Here is a 20,455-nt window from a genome sequence, read left to right as displayed (position 1 = left end):
CCAGCCCGAGTCAATCGAGCCAGATGCGGCGGCCGAGCGAGCCGGCGCTGCCGCATGTGAGCCGGAATCAGCCCGCGACGCCGCGAGTATGTTATGCGCTGCGGTCCGGAGCTGGCGCGATTGAATATATAAAACCCTCATATTTGTTAACGTTATTACATCCATTTGTGTTGATATGACAGCAAACGCATGCTGAGCAGTTCGGGGGGCGTGGTTGATTTTACATAAAGCGTTTGGTTGGAAGCTCGACTCCGCTCATTTTCGAGGCTCCTCCTCTGGCTCCATCAGACAGTCCTTCTGCGCATGTCAAGGCTCCAATTTCAGCAGTCTTTTGCGACAGTTTGTGCCCGTCAAGCAGGCGTTTTGCCCTCAAGGTGTTCAATGGGAAAAGGGGCTGTCGTGTCGTCCATATTTTTTACAGTCATTGGTTCAAACCAAAAGATCGGCGCGTCTTTTTACATGGCAGGTTTTTACGTCCTTCATACATGTTGAGATCGAGTTTATCGACTTGATGAGGGAATGTCTTGACTATCCACACAGACGTGCAACAAGTAAAATCCTACATGACTTCACACTTTAACAGGCAGTCAAGCAGGTCGCATACCAGAAGCGCCGCGACACATCGCGGACATGACAGTTTAAACTTTCACACACCAAACGCGCACATTCGCATGATATTTAACATGAAACTAATCAGATGGCGCTCTGTGGGCCGGCTGAAATGAGAACTGCTTCATGAATCGTGACTGGGCGGCGTCGGTGTGTGTATAGAAACCTGTTTAGAATTCTAAAATCCATGGCGTGGTGCTGTGCGGCGCGTCGCCGAGAGGCGCTTCTGGTGTGCTTCCTGCTTCATTCAGAATGAACCAAAGCGCATTGGTGCCATTATAATGTATTAAATATATATATATATATATATATATATATATATATATATATATATATATATATATATATATATATATAAAAATCGCGATTTCTCGATTTGATTGAAAATTAAATAGTCTTAAAATGTAAATTCGAATTAATCGAAAAATCGGAAAAATCGCCCAGCCCTATATATTGGATATGCTAACAACATGACAACATGTTATAAACACTTTCAATATGCTAAGATGTACTAGCAATGTCAATTTATACTAGAATTGTGCTAATAAGTTCTAGTAAAACATTAGCAGAAGCATGCTTACGGTATATTGGACATGCTAACAACATGACAACAAGTGTTATTCATAAACACATACATTATGCTAGGTTATACTAGAAATGTCAGTTTGCACAAGAATCATGCTAATTGTTCTTGTAAATCCCTGCTGAAAAATCCAGCTTAAACCAGCCTAGGCTGGTTGGCTGGTTTTAGCTGGTCAACCAGGCTGGTTTTAGAGGGGTTTTGGGCACTTCCAGGCTGATTTCCAGCCATTTCCAGCCTGGTCTTAGCTGGTTAGGCTGGGAGGTGACCAGCTAAAACCAGCTTGACCAGCCTAGCAGGCTGGGAACCCAGCCAAAACCAGATATGTCCAGCTTAAACCAGGCTGGTCAAGCTGGTTTTAGCTGGATTTAGCTGGTCATTTTCCAGCCTGACCAGTTAAGACCAGGCTGGAAATGGCTGGAAACCAGCCTGGAAGTGGCCAAAACCTCTCTAAAACCAGCCTGGTCGACCAGCTAAAACCAGCCAACCAGCTTAGGCTGGTTTAAGCTGGATTTTTTAACAGGGAAACATTAGCAGAAGCATGCTAACAAAATATTAAGTATGCTAACAAGATGACAACAATGTAAATCATGTTATAAACACTTATATGTTTATGCTAAGTTATGCTAGCAACATCAATTTATACTAGAATTATGCTCATTTGTTTTAGTAAACCATTAGCATAAGCATGCTTATGATATATTGAATATGCTAACAACATGAAAACAATGTTATTCATGTTATAAACATTTACAATATGCTAGGTTGTACTTATAAACATTTACAATATGCTAGGTTGTACTAGCAATGGCAATTATATTAGAATAATGCTAATTGTTCTAGTAAAACATTATCAGAAGCATGCTAACAATATATTAAGTATGCTAACAACATGACAACAATGTAGTTCATGTCATAAACACTTACAATATGCTAAGTTATACTAGCAACATCTATTTATACTAGAATTATGCTCATTTGTTTTAGTAAAACATTAGCATAAGCATGCTTATGATATATGGAATATGTTAACAACATGACAACAATTTAATTTATGTTATAAACACTTACAACGTGCTAAGTTGTACTAGCAATGTCAATTTATTCTAGAAACATGGTCTTTAGCTTCCTTGTTAGGGCAACTGACTCCCATGCAAAGAATCACTGGTTCAATCCCAGCTTAGAGTGAGTTGGGTGCAGTAGGACCAGTGGGTCACTTGTGGGGGCTCGTCCGGGACGGGAGTGAGGTTTAGTGGAGTTAATGTGTAACAGAGGCCAGTTAGCAAAGTGCTATCCAGGTAAACCTCACTCCTCCAACCTCTAAAGGTGCTCTAGCGACAGACACTAGAGGCCATGACCTTTAGCCTCCTTGTTAAAGCAACTGACTCCCATGCAAAGAATCGCCGGTTCAATCCCAGCTCAGAGCGGGTTGGGTGCAGTAGGACCAGTGGGTCACATGTGGGGTTTCGACCGGGATGTGTGTGAGGTTTAGGGGGGAAGTGTAACAGGGCCCAGCTAGTGAAGTGCCATGCAGGTAAACATAACTCCTCTGACCTCTAAAGGTACTTGAGCGACAGACGCTAGAGACCATGGTCTTTAGCATCCTTGTTAGAGCAACCAACTCCCATGCAAAGAATCGCCAGATCAATCCCAGCTCAGTGTGGGTTGGGTGCAGTAGGACCGGTGGGTCCCATGTGGGAGCTTGTTCGGGATGGGAGTGAGGTTTAGTGGAGTGCGTATAACAAAGGCCAGTTGGTAAAGTGCTATGCAGGTAAACCTCACTAATCTGACCCCTAAAGGTGCTCTAGCGACAGACGCTAGAGGCCATGGCCTTTAGCCTCCTTGTTAGAGCAACTGACTCCCATACAAAGAATCGCCAGTTCGATCCTAGCTCAGCAGGGATTGGGTGCTGTAGGACTGGAGATTCACACCTGGGGGCTCATCCCGGAGTTTATGTATGTATTTTCATTTGCATACAACCTAAAATCTCGATAAAAATCCAGACTTGTGTGTCTATTGATAAGGTAAGGTGGGAGTTCATCTCAAATAGTAAGCATGGATTAATGGCATGGATATTAATGATAATGTATTTAGCAAGTGTGGGTTGCGTTCAAAGCAGGGAAATCACATTTTGACAATTTGTTGCTTTTGATGTTAGTCACCGTTTTGTTGGCGCTTTGACAAAATCAACGTTTATATTGCTTTGACATTTGCATAAGCCCCATTTTCCCATCGCACCTTTAACAGTTAAATAGGAAAGTATGAAAATTGATGCTTCTTTTGAAGTAAAGCAGGTTGCGGTGACCAAAACCTTTGCATGGAAGTACATAAAACATCCAAAATGTTTCCCTTTTAACAGCCTCAGTGTGAACTGCAGCTTTAAATTGGAAAAATTTTCAAATTGCTCGCTGAGATGAATAAATAACACTGTGTCTGTCTTTATTTTTTATAGTTATATTTTCCCTATCTTGTTTTTTTCCTTATCATCAGAATGACTGGTTTAAATCTCACAGACTCAAGTCTCAAATTCCGTTTCAACACAACATTAGGTGTTCTGCCATTACTTTTGACTTGTGGTCAAATCCACAAACCATCAAAACGCATTAGAAAAACCTGCACTGCATAATGATGTATTGAGTATTTTCATGTCATTTGCGTAATTGCTAAAACAAATCGGGAACAATGTGTGCAAATAAATGACGCCCCATCCTTTAATCGTAGACATTTTCATCATTCAATCAAGCCGTTTCTGGAGCGACAGGAACATCCTGAGCCTCATTTATTGAGATTCGAGATCATCAGATGTCAGTAAACACACATTAGAGAAGCCACTGTTCCCCATTAGATTGTCTTTGAAAATGTTTCTGGACACACATTATAAGAAATATGCACATCTACTCAGACCTCTGCCAAAAACTACTGTAATACTCTACATGTGCACTGGAGAGTCATTGGAGCTTCTTTAATAAGTCAGGAAGCATAAAAATGTGAGTGTCTTCAATACAATGGGAGTCGTTTTTCTGTATTATTATTATTTGACAGTGCTGTGCTTGTGTGCATGCTGATGATTGTGCACATTTCTGCATTTTGTTCAGACCTGTCTTTGTTCCAATCAGCATATTTTAACTGCATGGATAAATGCAATATTACCTGTGCATTAATTTCCTGTGCGTGGAAAGGGTTGCATTTGAAGACACGTTCACTCGGTTGGAAAATGAGAGTTGACACAGACATTTCAGCCTCAGATAGAGACCTATCAAGCCGTATTCATCTTCTAACTCAGAATCCTTACAATTGGATCACACATTAAATAAGTAATAAAGAATTGATAACACTGATTTACATACAAACTTTTATTTTTTATGTTTTATTGAATATTGGTAGTATTACGCAAAGTTCAGTAAAAGCATTAAGTTGCATTTACAAATGTGGGTTCATAATGTTTCAAATAATTAGGTGGTCTAAACTGCTATGTACATTTGTAGTCAGAATTATTAGCCCCCATTTGATATTTTTTTTCTCTCTTTTAAATATTTCCCAAACGATGTTTAACAGAGCAAGGAAATTTTCACAGTATATCCTATAATGTTTTTTTCTTCTAGACAAAGTCTTATTTGTTTTATTTTGGCTAGGATAAAAGCAGTTTTAATTTTTTTAAACACGATTTTAAGGTCAAAATAATTAGCCCCTTCAAGCTATATTTGTTTTCAATAGTCTCAAACAAACCATCACTATATAATAACGTGCCTAATTACCCTAACCTGCCTAGTTACCCTAATTAACCTGGTTAAGCCTTTAAATATCCCTTCAAGCTGTATAGAAGTGTCCTGAAAAATATCTAGTCAAATAGTATTTACTGTCATCAAAGTCAAAGTCAGCTTTATTGTCAATTCAGCCACATGTACAAGACATATAGAGAATCGAAATTGTGTTACTCACAGACCCAAGATGCTTAACATTAATATAAAATATATATATATAAAAAATAGTAGAGTTTTAGTAAAGAAAAAGAAAATTTACAGTAAATACATTGCACATAAATGTGGTCTAAAATAATAAAATAAAAATAATAAAAATTGTAAACAATACAGTGACATTAAGGACATATAGCAAATGAGTGCAAAGTAAACCAGAGTTGTGCAGATAAAGAACAGTTAGATGAAGAAAGTGAAGATACAATAAATCAGTTAAAACAGTGGTTCTCAAACTTTTTTTCATCAAGTACCACCTCAGAAAAAAAAAATCTTCTCTCCAAATACCACTATAATAAGCCATATTAAAATATAGTAGCGTAGTAGGCTCAGTAAAGCAGCTACAGCACTCTACAGTTCAGAAACGTGGCAGATTAATTCCTATTATTAAGAATATTTATTATTGTGAGCCACTTTAAACATTATAAATAGTCTAAACATTAACACTGTACTGTGCTTATGAGTAAAAAAACAAACAAACAAACAAACAAACAAACAAACAAAAAACTAAAAACGTCAACATTTAAATTAAAATGTGCTTTTAAAAGTTAAAAATAGTAGGTAACTGCTTTTAAAAAATAAAAAAAAAAACAACTCCTGTACTTAAATGTAAAGTATTAACGTATGTAGCCAATTCATCAACACATGGAAATGTTGCCTGGACCTCATAAATATAGGCTATATGTCATCATATTAATATATAAATCATTTTTGATAAATTTTAAAATACATGTAGCATGTACATGACATTTTTGATTCTTCCGTGTACCACTGGAAGGAAGCCCACATACTACTAGTGGTACACGTACCACAGTTTGAGAACCACAGAGTTATTAAAAATGAGTTATTAGGGTCGGGTTTGGGGCAGGTTTTGTGGTATGGGTAGGTTTAAGAGTGGGTTAAGGTGTAAGGGATGGTAAACAAAATAAAAAGGAAGGTCACAGTAAATTAACTAATTACAGATGTAATTACATGCAGATATTTAAAGGACATGACCCCCCCCCCCCTCTTTCGGTTCAAGTCTACATCAGATTTTTCTTTTAATGCTCTGAGATGGGCGTGGAGCTCTGCGAGCAGAGGGAGGAGTGGGCGTGGCCAGCAGAGCAGAGGAAAAAGAGGGCAAACAACTGTTGTCGGTTGACTCACAAACTGAGACAAACCGTGAGGAGACGCATGATATTATAGTTTACACAGTTAAACATTAAAGAAATAAACAGTAATTTAATGTCCTGCAACATGTTTTATTCCTAATTTCATATACACATAAGCACAATTTTTTTATATAATTATAAAGATAATCGTGTTTATATAAACATAATAAATGAGAGGGTCTTCTCCTTCTGAATCCTGGGTCTGAATGCAGACACAGTGGATAGCAGTGCACTGTCTATTTTCACCATTAACCCTGCCGGTAGTCTGGAGGATTTTAAACATGTGTGAACACAGCAGCACTGATATAGGCGATGTGTCTGAATGGTAACGAACTTAACTGATAAAACACAAAAGTCCACAATTCTCGTACAGCTCTCCTGACAAAAATGCTTGCTGCAAACCAACAGCTCTGACAGAATCGCGGGGAAAAACATGCAACAAACCCTATGAATCATGTAAACAAACACATATGACCCGTGCCGTGCTGACACAGTCTCACCCAATCATTGGGTCTCACAGCTTGGCAGGTCTACCTTGTCTTCGAAAAGCACGTGCTCTCATGAATAATTAAAGAGTAAAAGAAGCAGGCTCTACTCATAGGAAAAGAAGTCTCAGCTATGAATAATAAGAGAAACCAACGTATCATTACTCCACTAGCAGATTCGTGATATCTCACCGATTTTGATCCCACCTTAATAATGATTTTAAGCCCGGAAGATGAAATTAGCTGACAAAAGCTCAAAATGATCCAGTTTTCCTCATAATTGAAGCTGACAGGTGCTAACGCTGTCTTAACTGATGCTCAACACAAACAAATCTGTTACAATGTCAAAAAAGTACAGCAGGGTGTCTTGAACCTTTAATCAGTCATAAGTACAATGTAAAAACATGTATTTACACAATAAGTACATTGTAGCAAGTGATTAATTTCAGCATAAGTGGATATTAGTTAAGGCTAATTAATATGAAGTGAGTGATAAAATGTTCATATACTGGTGTAACTTTGATATCCTATCAATAAAGATAATGAGGTGTGCCCTCAATTTAGCATGGATAGTTGCTAATATGATTTGGGATCTTTCAGCGATGTGTAATCACACTCTTTTAAAGTGACAACTGCAACGGGACACAGTTATGAAGACGTGTTAATGATTAGGTTAGATTGTTCACATGTGTGTGTGTGTGTGTGTGTTTGTCTGTGTGTGTGTGTGTACGTGTTTTTGTGACATATCAGGACACAAATCTGTATAATGACATGGGTATGATGCAGGTATTACAAAAAGGAGGTGAAATATGAGGACATTGGTGACGTCCTCATTTCTCAAAAACCTTATAAATCACACAAGATGAGTTTAATCAGTGAGTAAAGCTGCACACAGTCTCCTGTGATGGTTGGGTTTAGGGGTAGGGTGGGGTGAGGGCAATACAAAATCCGTTTTGGACAGTATAAAATGAATGTAAACGCAATGTCCCCACTTTTCACAAAAACAAACGTGCGTGTGTGTGTGTTTGTTTTGGTCTGTGTATTTTAAGCTTCTCCCCGTCGTCAAGTTGTGATGTCAGCAGTTTTGTGAATATGTTTGCATGAAGCTTGCATGACGGGAACTCTGTTTATCTGTTTGTATGTGTCTAATGGCTAACTGTGCTCTGAATTTGCAGTAAATGAAGGAGGAATCAAACAGGCTTCAAACTCGTGTCCGGACCCAGGGGAACCGGAAAATGGCAAACGCATTGGCAACGACTTTAGGTAAACCTCCTTTGGTCCTGTGTGTCCCTGTGATAGCTTCACTTGAAGGGATCTAATGACTTTTATTCTAGCATTCTTCAATAATACTAGCATTATACATGTATTTTATTTTATCTGGTATAATATTAACCGTGACATGATTTTAAATGTAAATCCTTGTTCTGGTGTGAACAGAAACAAGTCAAAGTAAAAATGCATGCTTCAGCCTACATTTTTGTGTGTAACTACAAAAATGTACTTAAACATAAATTTGACTGGTTTATATGTAAAATGAACACTAGGGACAGTTTTAATTTAATTGACATTGAACTGACGAATACATTATTATTTTTGCCCAGTAATTTACTTAACACCAAATAAATACCACAAAATGGAGTCTGATTTTTAGTTGTATACGATTGTCAAACCTATTTATTTTTTTCTGACTTGATCTGTTTAGTCAGTAGCTCCATTTGTACGATGTTGTGAACTTAGGTTTGAGTCTGGTAAGGCATGGACATTTACAAGAAGAATGTGCAGCTAAAATGTACTACAAAATGTACCCTAGGTAATGTATTTCAATTTTGGTAAATTGTAGACAGTGCCCTCTAGTGGGTATGCCATCTGAAATGTGCTGCAAATCGTACCCAGCGCAATGAGTTCTACGTTTTTCAAAACTAAAAACTGTAGGCTAAAATAAAATTATCTAATGAGCTTGAGCTTGGGCTGAACATGTCATTTAACACATTGATTTAACACATTTTAGTAGAAAAGTGTGCAATTTTGATTGCAGTTCACGTATAGCTTCCCAACCAATCATCACTTGCCATATTTAATGAAACGCATGATGCCATCAAGAAGAAGGGACTAAAGGACTTTTTGTTTTTAAAAAATGCAACACCATAAACAAACAAAGAATAACAAAGGAGTGTTTTGTGCTGCCTATCTTGAAAGAAAAGCTCCATAATTGTTGCTAGAAATGTCAATATCATTGTCTAAATCTTGTTTGAATGCTAATAAGGATTTTTTTGAGAAACCGATAACCAATATTTTCTTTTCTTTTTATTTTTGAGGGCGATACTTGACATATACAGTAGACTAAGAAAAATCAAACTTTTTGAGCCTGGTTATTAAAAAAAGGCTTTAAAAAATTCTTATTTATAAGTAGAAAATTATAGATATGGCCACTGGTATATTGTGCATCCCTTTTGTTTTTATACAGTACTCCATGTCTATTAGAGTTCATACCGATAACTGATAATGTCTTCTTCTTTTTTTATTTATTTATTTATTTTTTGAGAATGATACTTGAGATATACAGTAGATTGTAAGCATTTAAATTTATTAAACTTTTTTCAAGCCTGGTTATGAAACAAAAGGCTTAAATTACAGGTAAATAGTCTTATTTACAGGTAAATAGTTACCGATATGGCTGCCGATATATTGTGCAGCCCTTCCGTGTCTATTGTGCAGTACTCTGTGTCCATTAGAATTCATACCAATAACCGATAATTTCTTATTATTTTTATTTTTGATGGCGATACTTGAGATTTGCTGTAGGCTGATAAAAATAAAACTTTATAGGACTTTTTTGAGTCTGGTATATATATATATATATATATATATATATATATATATATATATATATATATATATATATATATATACTGATATGGATGTCGATATATTGTGCATTCCTACTGTTTTTATACAGTAGTCAGTGTCCATTTGAGTTAAAACCGATAACTGATCATTTCTTTTTTTTTACATTTTTGAGGGCGATAATTGAGATAAACAGTAGGCTGATAAAAGAAAAAGAAAATATTTTTCATAAAAATACAATTTTATATAAAATTTTTGAGTCTGGTTATAAAACAAAAGGTTTTAAAAATGGTCTATTTTATAGGTAGATAGTTACCGATATGGCTGCTGATAGATTGTGCATCCTTACTGTTTTTATGCAATACTCTGTGTCTATTAGAATTCATACCAATAATCAATAATTTCTTCTTTTTTTTATTTTGAAGGTTACACTTGAGATATACTGTAGGCTGATAAAAATAAAACCTTATATCACTTTTTTGAGCCTGGTTATAAAACAAAAGGTCTAAAAAGATTCTTCTTCATAGGTAGTAATTTATCGATATGGCCACTGATATATTGTGCACCTTTTCTGTTTTTATACAGTACTCCGTGTTCATTTTAATACATACCGATAACCGATAATTTCTTTTTTTATTTAAAAAAAATAATTCTTTAATGGCGAGATTTGAGATATACAGTAAATAATAAAAATAAAACTTTATATGATATTTTTGAGCCTGTTTATTAAAACAGAATGCCTAAAAAGACATGCTCTCATTTATAGGTAGATACCGATATGGCCACCGATATATTGTGCATCTCTAATGTTTTTATACAGTACTCCTTGTCTATTAGAAGTCATATGGATAACTGATAATTTCTTCTTCTTTTCTTTTTTTTTTTCAGGCCGATGCTTGAGATCTACAGTAGGCTAATAAAAATAAAATGTTATATGACTTTTTTTGAGCCTGGTTAAAAAGCAAAATGCTTAAAAATGTTTTATTTATAGGAAGAAAGTTACTGATATAGCTGCCGATATATTGTGCATCCCTACTGTATTTTATAAAGTACTCAGTGTCCATTAGAGTTCATACCAATAACCAATAATTTTTTATTTTTTTATTTAAGGGTGATACTTGAAATACACAGTACCCTGATAAAAAAATAAAATGTCAAATGACTTTTTTTGAGGCTAGTTATAAAACAAACGCCTTTAAAGAATTATATTTATTGGCAGATACCTACCAATATGGCTGCCGATAAATTGTGCATCCCTACTGTTTTAATAAAGTACCCCATGTCCATTAGAACTCATACCGATAACCAATAATTTCTTTTTTTTTTGAAGGCAATACTTGAGATATACAGTAAATAATAAAATTCCAACTTTATATGAGATTTTTGAGCCTGTTTATAAAACAAAAGGCTTCAAAAAGGTTTTTATTTATAGGTAGACATTTACCGATATGGCCGCCAATATATTGTGCATTCCTATTGTTTTTATACAGTACTTCCTGTCCATTAGACGTCACACTATATGAGTTAAAATGATTCTTGCTTGCCATTTGGGCATTATTATGCATACAATTGTTGCTGTGTAACTCTTTTGTTCATTCCAATGCACTATTGCTTTAAAACAAACTATTGAGGTTATATACAGATAAGATACAATCATAAATACTTGATCGCCTCATATTTATTTATTAGACGAATAGTGTGTAATAACTAGGATAATGTACAGTCAGCTCTTACATATTCAGAGAGAAGAAACCTGTATTATGGAGACAGCACTTCTACACTGATACCTGTCATTAATATTGTAGCGTCTGAATATCTTACAGTAGTGTCCTCTGTTTAACACTCCCAGAGCATATAAATCATGTTCCAGACCTTTTCAAGACTCTCCCAATGTCAGGCTAATGCCAGCTCCACAGGGAGACCGGCAATATGTGCATGGAGCATAGCTTTATCGCTAATTAGGGCTAGCCGATTCAGAGTTTCTTCTCTCTTTTTTGTGTAATGTGACTTTAGGATTGCAGCAAACACCGCAGGAGCGTTTGATGTTTGTTAGCAAATGGTTTTTACGCATCAGATTGTGCAACGTGTTGAGAGAGAGCTGCTTGTGTTTTCCATCTTTAATGAAAACGCATTTAAGGTCACCGAAGGAATGGAAGAAGCTTTAAGCTAGAGTTTTATAGAGTATCAGGTCACATCACAGTATCGATTGTACACTAGATGAGACGCTCTTTTGATTTTCTCTCATTTATTTATCTCTCTCTCTTGCGCATTCTGCAATACTTTCCTTTTTGAGATATGTGCTTGCATAGACCTGAGAGTAGACAACATATTCAATCTGAACTTTTTTGTTTCTGGAAATATGTTCAGAACTTTTCAAACTGAGGCTCATTGTGAATATGTACCCTCGTATACATTTTTGGAGAGCACGAATTATGTAGCCAGTGCTACCTATGGCTGCATTTCGTATTTAAAACGAACGCTACAGGGCGATATGACAGCATCGACAGCTTTTGTTGCTTTTCGCACTACCAGCTGACTACTTCCTTCCTTGGACAGCTTTTCCGCTGTGACCAGTTTACTTAGTAGCTCGCCACGTACGTTGGCAGACTTGAGATGCAAAGAGGAGTTGACCGAAACAACAGGTTTTGAGTAGAAGAACGATTTCAGAAAGTGGGTAATACAAAGTCAAAAGGCAAAAAATAAAATAAACAAGTAAATAGCAGTGTGAGAACATTGTAAGATCTGATAACGTGGTAAAAACTAGAGGGCAGAAAACACTGTCGGTTGTTTTTTTTTTCTGGATTAGTTTTGAAAACACTGTCGGTTGGGTGTAGAAAAGGGGTGATGGGGTCAATCTGTCCTTTTGAAAACACTGTCGGTTGGGTTTTGGGAAGGGAGTGTATGGGTTGGTCTGTCAATCCGCTTGTTAGGTGGTGACGTGTTTTTGATGTATGTAATACTGTTTCCGGGTCCAAGCCACCATTCATTTGAGTTGAGAAATCATTCGTTTATGATCACTTTTTATTCATATCACACATTAAAATTAATTTTAAATAAAGTGATAGTGTACACAACAAACGCTGGGCTTGCTGCATAACAAATACCAAAATTTTAACAATTTATAAAACAATGAATCACTTTTTGGCCATCGGATATTAGGCATGGACATATATATTGTGATCGTGACTTTCGAAAGCATTAAATCGCTTCGTATATGTTTATTATTACCATTTCATGAGTCTCCCCATTCAGTTGAATAGAGCGCTTGGACCTGGAAGCCGCTCCGCGTGACATCACACTTAACAAGTGGATCCGCTGACAGCGGCCCTCTGTTGGATTTACGTGAGAAAAGCAGGCGCGAATGGCACTCGCGAGTGAAATCTGAGGTATAAAAAAAGCATACAGAGCGGTGTCTGATGGATTTGTGTAAACAAAAACTGCAACAACAACAAAAAAGTACCTCCTGTGACATATTTCAGGATCTCCAGAAAAGTATATAGGGGTACGTATCAACAATGAGCCTGGGTTGTACTTTTCAGTGATATGCAATAGGCTATCAAATTTTCTTATTGTGAATAATTGCTGAAGCTTTTATTTTGGTATATAGAGTAATTATCAAAATATTGAAGTAAACTGCATTAAAAAGAATATAATATGTATAATAGCATATCATACACAGTGTATTATTGCTTTATTGTATATACATGCTCAGATAGATTTCAAAAATTGCAATATATATATATATATATATATATATATATATATATATATATATATATATATATATATATATATATATATATATAAATATATATGTTCAATAAGTATAGGTTCACTTTAGAATAAAAACGTATTAATAAGAATTAGCTAATGCACTAAAATCAACAGTGAGAAAAATCCAGATTTATTACAGATACTATGTTAGTTAGCAAAAAAAAATGTTAGTTATTAACTCCCATTTTATAAAATGGTTATGATTTGTAATCATAATATGACTTCTATTTTAACGTGTAATTAGACATGAATTTAGAAATAAACATCAGCTAAGATTAATAAATTTGTAGTTTTCATTATGAGTTTAACTAATTGAATCCTTACTGCACAGTGGTGACATACAATATTCCTATAAACAGTCGAGAGTATTTATTAGTCAACGTTTCAGCATGCGATAGGCCAGATTAACATGTCACAAATGCTCATATTTGAGCTATCAAGCTCATTAACCTATTAAACCTCCATGCATTTGGTGCTGATGTAAACACAGCAAATGCAATGTGAATATTCTTAAAAAACACTCTAAAAGTTAAATAAAACATAATTATTCACCGTATTATGAAGTGCCCATGATATCAATGTTGTGTTCATTATCGTGTCTAACATGCAGTCTTATAACCCACTGAACGGGCTAGTGTTTTTCAGCCAACGATAAACTCTCAGTGAAATACTAATGTGACTATTTTTGATTTCATACGATTTCCTTTTTCAGCATTGATGTTATAATGTAGTTAATATACATTCAGTTTAATAGACTTAAGCAAAAGCTAAATAAATGCAAGCGCCGACAGGATCAGAGGGCGAGAGCAGAAAATCTATTGAAAATACTGGGGTAAAATAAATGTCCATATTTTTAAGACAAGCCGGCAGGGCCAGATTAACCAATGGGCCTTATAAGCACAGGCCCAGGGGCCCGTGTGCACTTGGGGCCCCTGAGAGGGGAATAAAAAGCCAATTTTGGAGTTCCTTTTTAGGCTAATTGCAAATGTGAATATGCCCATCGATGCCTGATTGACAGAAACAACATGAGTAAATAGCGAAGTAGATTACAGCGAGAGTGGCGTACCTCCTAAAGCGCACAGCATCATCTTTTGACATGATTGATCAACCCGGTTCGAATCCACCGTCTGCTGGTTTGGAGAGGTATTGTGTAATATATGCCATGCCAATAATATGCTTTATACGTTTGTAAAAGTTATACATTTAAATACCCTTAAAAAAGAATAAATAAAACATAAATATTAGTACTATATTATATATAGAATATTTTCAGTGAACTTGAACAAGTAAAAAACATTAATTTTCACTAGTTTTATTAGTATTTTTTTTCCAATGCTTTAAAAAATAAGTTAAATCTTTAAAGACTTTACATATATATGTACTTTATATAATTTATTTAAATATGTGGGCAAAAAATTACAGATTCATTTTATTAAAAAAAAGTAAATTAATTAAATAAAAAAAATAAAAAAAGATACATATATATATTTTTTTTTTCTTCTTTTTTTTCCCTTATTTTTTATATAACTATAGGGGTGCGGCCGGGTAGGGCTTTATAAGACAATGTGCCCAGGGGCCCCTGAGTTCTTAATCTGGGCCTGCATGGTGGGGGAAAATTCAGTTTAGTGCAGTGCTTCTTGTCCGGTCTGAGACCCACTTTATATTGTATCAGGCAGTGAAGATTGCAGATTTTAAAAGAAATCCTATCTTAAACGTAGCGATTTAGTCATGGCAAGACAATTAAAAAGTCTGTGTGCATATTCCCCGCTGAATTTTTTTGATATGCATCAAAATTAAATTTGGTGCTCACCCTGATCATTCTGTCTTGCTAATGAGTTTGTGTTGGATCTGATTTCTTTTTCATTCTCCATGTGTGTGTGTGTGTGTGTTTGTGTATGTGTGTGTGTGTGTGTGTGTGTGTGTGTGTGTGCACATATGGCTCTTGGTCCCTGCAGTATTGGTGCCACAGCCGAGTTCACCTGTGATGAAGATCATGTTCTCCAGGGCTCCAAAAGCATCACGTGTCAGAGAGTGGCGGAGGTGTTTGCCGCATGGACGGATCATAGACCTGTCTGTAGAGGTGAGTCTGCCACCTGATAAACACATCTTCACGTTAAAATAAAGAAGGATTAAGGGAGTAACATTAGAGTTGTATTAATATTATGTATTTATATTATTATATTTATACCTGACGAAAGTCTTGTTGTTGATCCCAGTTGTAAGAAGAATAAATAATAACTTGACTTCTAGTTGATCATTTGGAAAAGTGGCAGAAGGTCGATTTTTCTGATGAATCTTCTGTTTAGCTGCATCCCAATCATCACAAATATTGCAGAAGACCTACTGGAACCCACATAGACCCAAGATTCTTACAGAAATCAGTCAAGTTTGGTGAAGGAAAAATCATGGTTTGGGGTTACATTCAGTATGGGGGTGTGTGAGAGATCTGCAGAGTGGATGGAACATCACCAGGCTGAGGTATCAAGACATTTGTGCTGCCCATTACATTACAAACCACAGGACAGGGCAAATTCTTTAGCAGGATAGTGCTCGGGGCCGGCGTGTCCATGGAGGGGACCTAGGCGGCCGCCTAGTGCAGCAGAATAGAGAGAGCAGCGTCCGCCACAGCTCCCCCCCTCAGCCCCACCCTTTTTTACTACCACTACTTTAGCGTCTAGGGCAGCATCTGCGACACTACCCTCACCACCCGCAGCCTTAGTTATATCCGCGTCTAGCATGGTAGAATAGAGAGGGCGGCGTCCGCGACACTACCCTCACCACCCGCGCCCTCAGTTATATCCGCATCTAGGATGGTAGAATAGAGAGGGTGGCGTCCGCGACACTACCCTCACCACCAGCACCCTCAGTTATATCCGCATCTAGGATGGTAGAATAGTGAGGGCGGCGTCCGCGACACTACCCTCACCACCCGCGCCCTCAGTTATATCCGCATCTAGGATGGTAGAATAGTGAGGCCGGCGTCCGCGACACTACCCTCACCACCCGCGCCCTCAGTTATATCCGCATCTAGGATGGTAGAATAGTGAGGGCGGCGTCCGCGACACTACCCTCACCACCCGCGCCCTCAGTTATATCCGCATCTAGGATGGTAGAATAGTGAGGGCGGCGTCCGCGACACTACCCTCACCACCCGCGCCCTCAGTTATATCCGCATCTAGGATGGTAGAATAGAGAGGGCGGCGTCCGCGACACTACCCTCACCACCCGCGCCCTCAGTTATATCCGCATCTAGGATGGTAGAATAGTGAGGGCGGCGTCCCTGACACTACCCTCACCACCCGCGCCCTCAGTTATATCCGCATCTAGGATGGTAGAATAGTGAGGGCGGCGTCCCTGACACTACCCTCACCACCCGCGCCCTCAGTTATATCCGCATCTAGGACGGTAGAATAGAGAGGGCGGCGTCCCCGACACTACCCTCACCACCCGCGCCCTCAGTTATATCTGCATCTAGGACGGTAGAATAGAGAGGGCGGCGTCCGCGACACTACCCTCACCACCCGCGCCCTCAGTTATATCCGCATCTAGGACGGTAGAATAGAGAGGGCGGCGTCCGCGACACTACCCTCACCACCCGCGCCCTCAGTTATATCCGCATCTAGGACGGTAGAATAGAGAGGGCGGCGTCCGCGACACTACCCTCACCACCCGCGCCCTCAGTTATATCCGCATCTAGGATGGTAGAATAGTGAGGGCGGCGTCCCCGACACTACTCTCACCACCCGCGCCCTCAGTTATATCCGCATCTAGGACGGTAGAATAGAGAGGGCGGCGTCCCCGGCACTACCCTCACCACCCGCACCCTCAGTTATATCCGCATCTAGGATGGTAGAATAGTGAGGGCGGCGTCCCCGACACTACCCTCACCACCCGCGCCCTCAGTTATATCCGCATTTAGGACGGTAGAATAGTGAGGGCGGCGTCCGCGACACTACCCTCACCACCCGCGCCCTCAGTTATATCCGCATCTAGGACGGTAGAATAGAGAGGGTGGCGTCCGCGACACTACCCTCACCACCCGCACCCTCAGTTATATCCGCATCTAGGACGGTAGAATAGAGAGGGCGGCGTCCGCGACACTACCCTCACCACCCGCGCCTTCAGTTATATCCGCATCTAGGGTGGCAGATTAGAGAGGGCGGCGTCCGCGACAGCTCCCCCCCTCAACCCCACCCTTTTTTACTTCGAGGTTGAGGACAGCGTGACCGTCCTATGCCTAGAGCGGCAGTTCAGCTTGCTCCGGCCCTGATAGCGCTCCTTCTCGTACTTCAACCTCCACATTAAAGTTCCTGAAAGTCAAGTTATTATTTGTTGATCCTAAAACTCGGACAAGACTTTTGTGTACATATTTTGTACTTTATTTCTGAGCTCATGACCTCTTTAAGCAGCGAATCATGGTCAAGATTATCCATGGACTGAATGGAGAAATAAATCTACTTTAAATCGTTGATGTTTTGAGTGAGTTACCTCGACACAGTCTTATATATAGGTTGTCAGCACTCACTTATTTCAGCGATCAGAATGTGGGTCAGCCATGGACCATGGAGATGTTTCATCTGAATATTTAGTAGGATTAATTGTTGCTAGAAGGGTTGTAGTAAAAGGGGTAATATGAATTAATTTCAGGAGTGTTTGCTGTTGTCCTGTGACAGGCTTACTAATCAAATTATTAATATATTCTGTGTTATTATGATTTTTTTTTTTACTGGAGCTGATAGTATCGCCATGGCAACTGCTAAAAATCCAGAGCAGAATTTGCATGCCAGCAGTGACTTGTAGCTTTTCACAGCCCTAATGGCTTTAAGTGTCAGTCGGCTGCCCTGGGCAAACAAACAGGAGCTGGACTGACTCCATCATTCAGGAGGACACTTTAATTATAGCTCAAAATGAAGTGGAGTGACACGGACACTTTCATCAGCATTCAGGGATCTTGGGATTTTTCGCCTTTTTTGTTTTAATGTGTTATTTTAAACACTTATTAATTAGGCAAGAACGGCAGTCATTAATTAATTTAGTCGTGGCGTTAGGGTAATTCTCTTGTCTGTTTTTAGTGTTTATTTAAAACGTAGTTCGGGATATGTCAGGGAGTAACTTGGATTGCATTTTAATGATTTGCTAACTAATAGAAAATGACTATAGGCAGGTTTAGGAGGGAGAATTTCATTGCACGAACAAGGCTGTGTGATTTACTGATTATGGGATTATTATCAGGTATTTGCATGAATTGTTTTGACCAGTGCTGTTGCTATGTGTGTAAAACTGTCATTAATTTAGCTCTTGTGCACAGATTAAAAAAAAAGAAATAAATTGCATAGATCTATAGAGGACAAAATGTATGTTAAAAAAGCATTACTTTATTTTATTTTTTGGTTCTGTTTTTCATTTAATTTTTTTATTTTTTTCATTTTATTTATTTAATTTTGTTTTGAATTTTATTATTTATTTTATTTTATTTTAAATATATTTTTTGTTTTAATTAAAATTTGTTTTGTTTTTCATTTTGTTTATTTCTTTTTTTTCATTTTTTTGTTTAATTTAATTTCTTTTTTCATGTTAGTTTATTTTTATTATTTGTTGTTTTGTTTTTTATTTTATTGAGTTTTCATTTTATTTTAGCTTATTTTTTATTTTATTTATTTTAATTTTATTTTTAATTACATTTCATTTTAATTAAATTATATTTTGTTTTCTTATTCATTTAATTTATTTTATTTATTTTTTCATTTTTAAATCCAAATTTATTTATTTATTTATTTTTTTTATTTAGTTTATCATTTTATTTAGTTTTGTTTTTTGTTTTTTTATTTTATTATTATTTTTTATTTTATGTTGTTTTGTTTTTTATTTTATTTTATTGAATTTTTCATTTTGTTATATTTTATTATAATTGTTTTTATTTTATTTTATTTATTTGTTTACTGACATATTTCTTAACCAGCATCACTCCAGATGATAGCTATTAATTTCATTTTTTTTTTCAAATTTTAACCCTTTATTTGCATAATGGTGCATTTTCAAATAAAAACAAACAAACAAACAAACAAATAAATTAATAATTTTTTTTTTACATGCTAAGGGCTATGCAGCAAAAACAATCCTTACCAACACAGAAATGTATTATTATTATTAAATTAATTTAAATAGCTTGATAAAACTTGTATCTATGTCCTGAAAGTTCTGAGTGTAATTATTGGTTATACAATCATGCAAAATATATTTATAAAAAAAGAATTTTGACAAATATTAAAAGATGAATAAAATTACACTTTATCGAAACATATACTATGTGCATTACAGAGCCTAAATAATCATTAGAAAAACTAAAAATAACCAAAAGACAAACACAATAAACAGCAATAAATGCAAAAATATAATTTATAGACATGATATTTTAGTTTATCTTGCAAATCCTTTAATTAGATTGATACAATATTACAATGAGAATGAGCGTGTTACTACAGTCTGTGTGTTTAATTATATTATACAAGATTTTTTTATTATGCTGGGTTTCATATTATACATGATTCTCTTTTTGATTTTGTGCCAAGGGTTTGTATTTTCCATCTTCTTTTTTCTGTCACAGCTGTAGATAGATGCTAATAAATGCTTCTCAAGATGCTATCAGCCAAGTCACACCATCATTTTTCTCCAATTCCATAGTGGCCACGTTGACATTTATGGCTCATGCCATTGGCTAAAACACTTCAGTCTGGAAAAGAGAGAGAATGTGAGCAACATGGCAGATTTTAAGCTTGCAGAGAGCTCTGTATTGGCCAAGCATCTGCCATTAAAGGGAAATTAATGTGTAAAAATCACTTTTATAAGGCGTTTAAACACAGTTGTGTGCCAGCAGTGTGTAAATATAGCCAGCATCCAATAATACAAATGAATTAATCATATTTTTTTTATAATTAAACTTGATACAAACAATAACTTTGATTGACATTCTCCCTTTGTATGTGTCATCAGACCGCCTATTACTGATGGCACTCCCTCATTAGCATAAACAGCCCTACGTGA

General features: G+C 36.8%; 1 protein-coding gene across 9 annotated transcripts in view; it reads left to right on the top strand.

Moving 5' to 3' along the window:
• Positions 1-20,455, top strand: part of csmd3b (CUB and Sushi multiple domains 3b) — a 990,558-nt gene that overhangs the window by 474,972 nt on the left and 495,131 nt on the right. For all 9 annotated transcript variants that reach the window (XR_012395232.1, XM_068215335.2, XM_017352314.4 and 6 more), the window contains 2 exons: positions 7,972-8,059; positions 15,370-15,494. Coding sequence is in view for 8 of the 9 variants with exons in the window: in XM_068215335.2 (XP_068071436.1) it covers positions 7,972-8,059; positions 15,370-15,494 (213 nt within the window). In the remaining variant the exon portion in view is untranslated. The remainder of the gene's footprint in view (positions 1-7,971; positions 8,060-15,369; positions 15,495-20,455) is intronic.

Source organism: Danio rerio, chromosome 19, assembly GCF_049306965.1.
Source record: "Danio rerio strain Tuebingen ecotype United States chromosome 19, GRCz12tu, whole genome shotgun sequence".
NCBI lineage: Eukaryota > Metazoa > Chordata > Actinopteri > Cypriniformes > Danionidae > Danio > Danio rerio.
The sequence above is the reverse complement of the archived record's forward strand: the minus strand, read 5'-3'. Positions and strand labels throughout refer to the sequence as shown.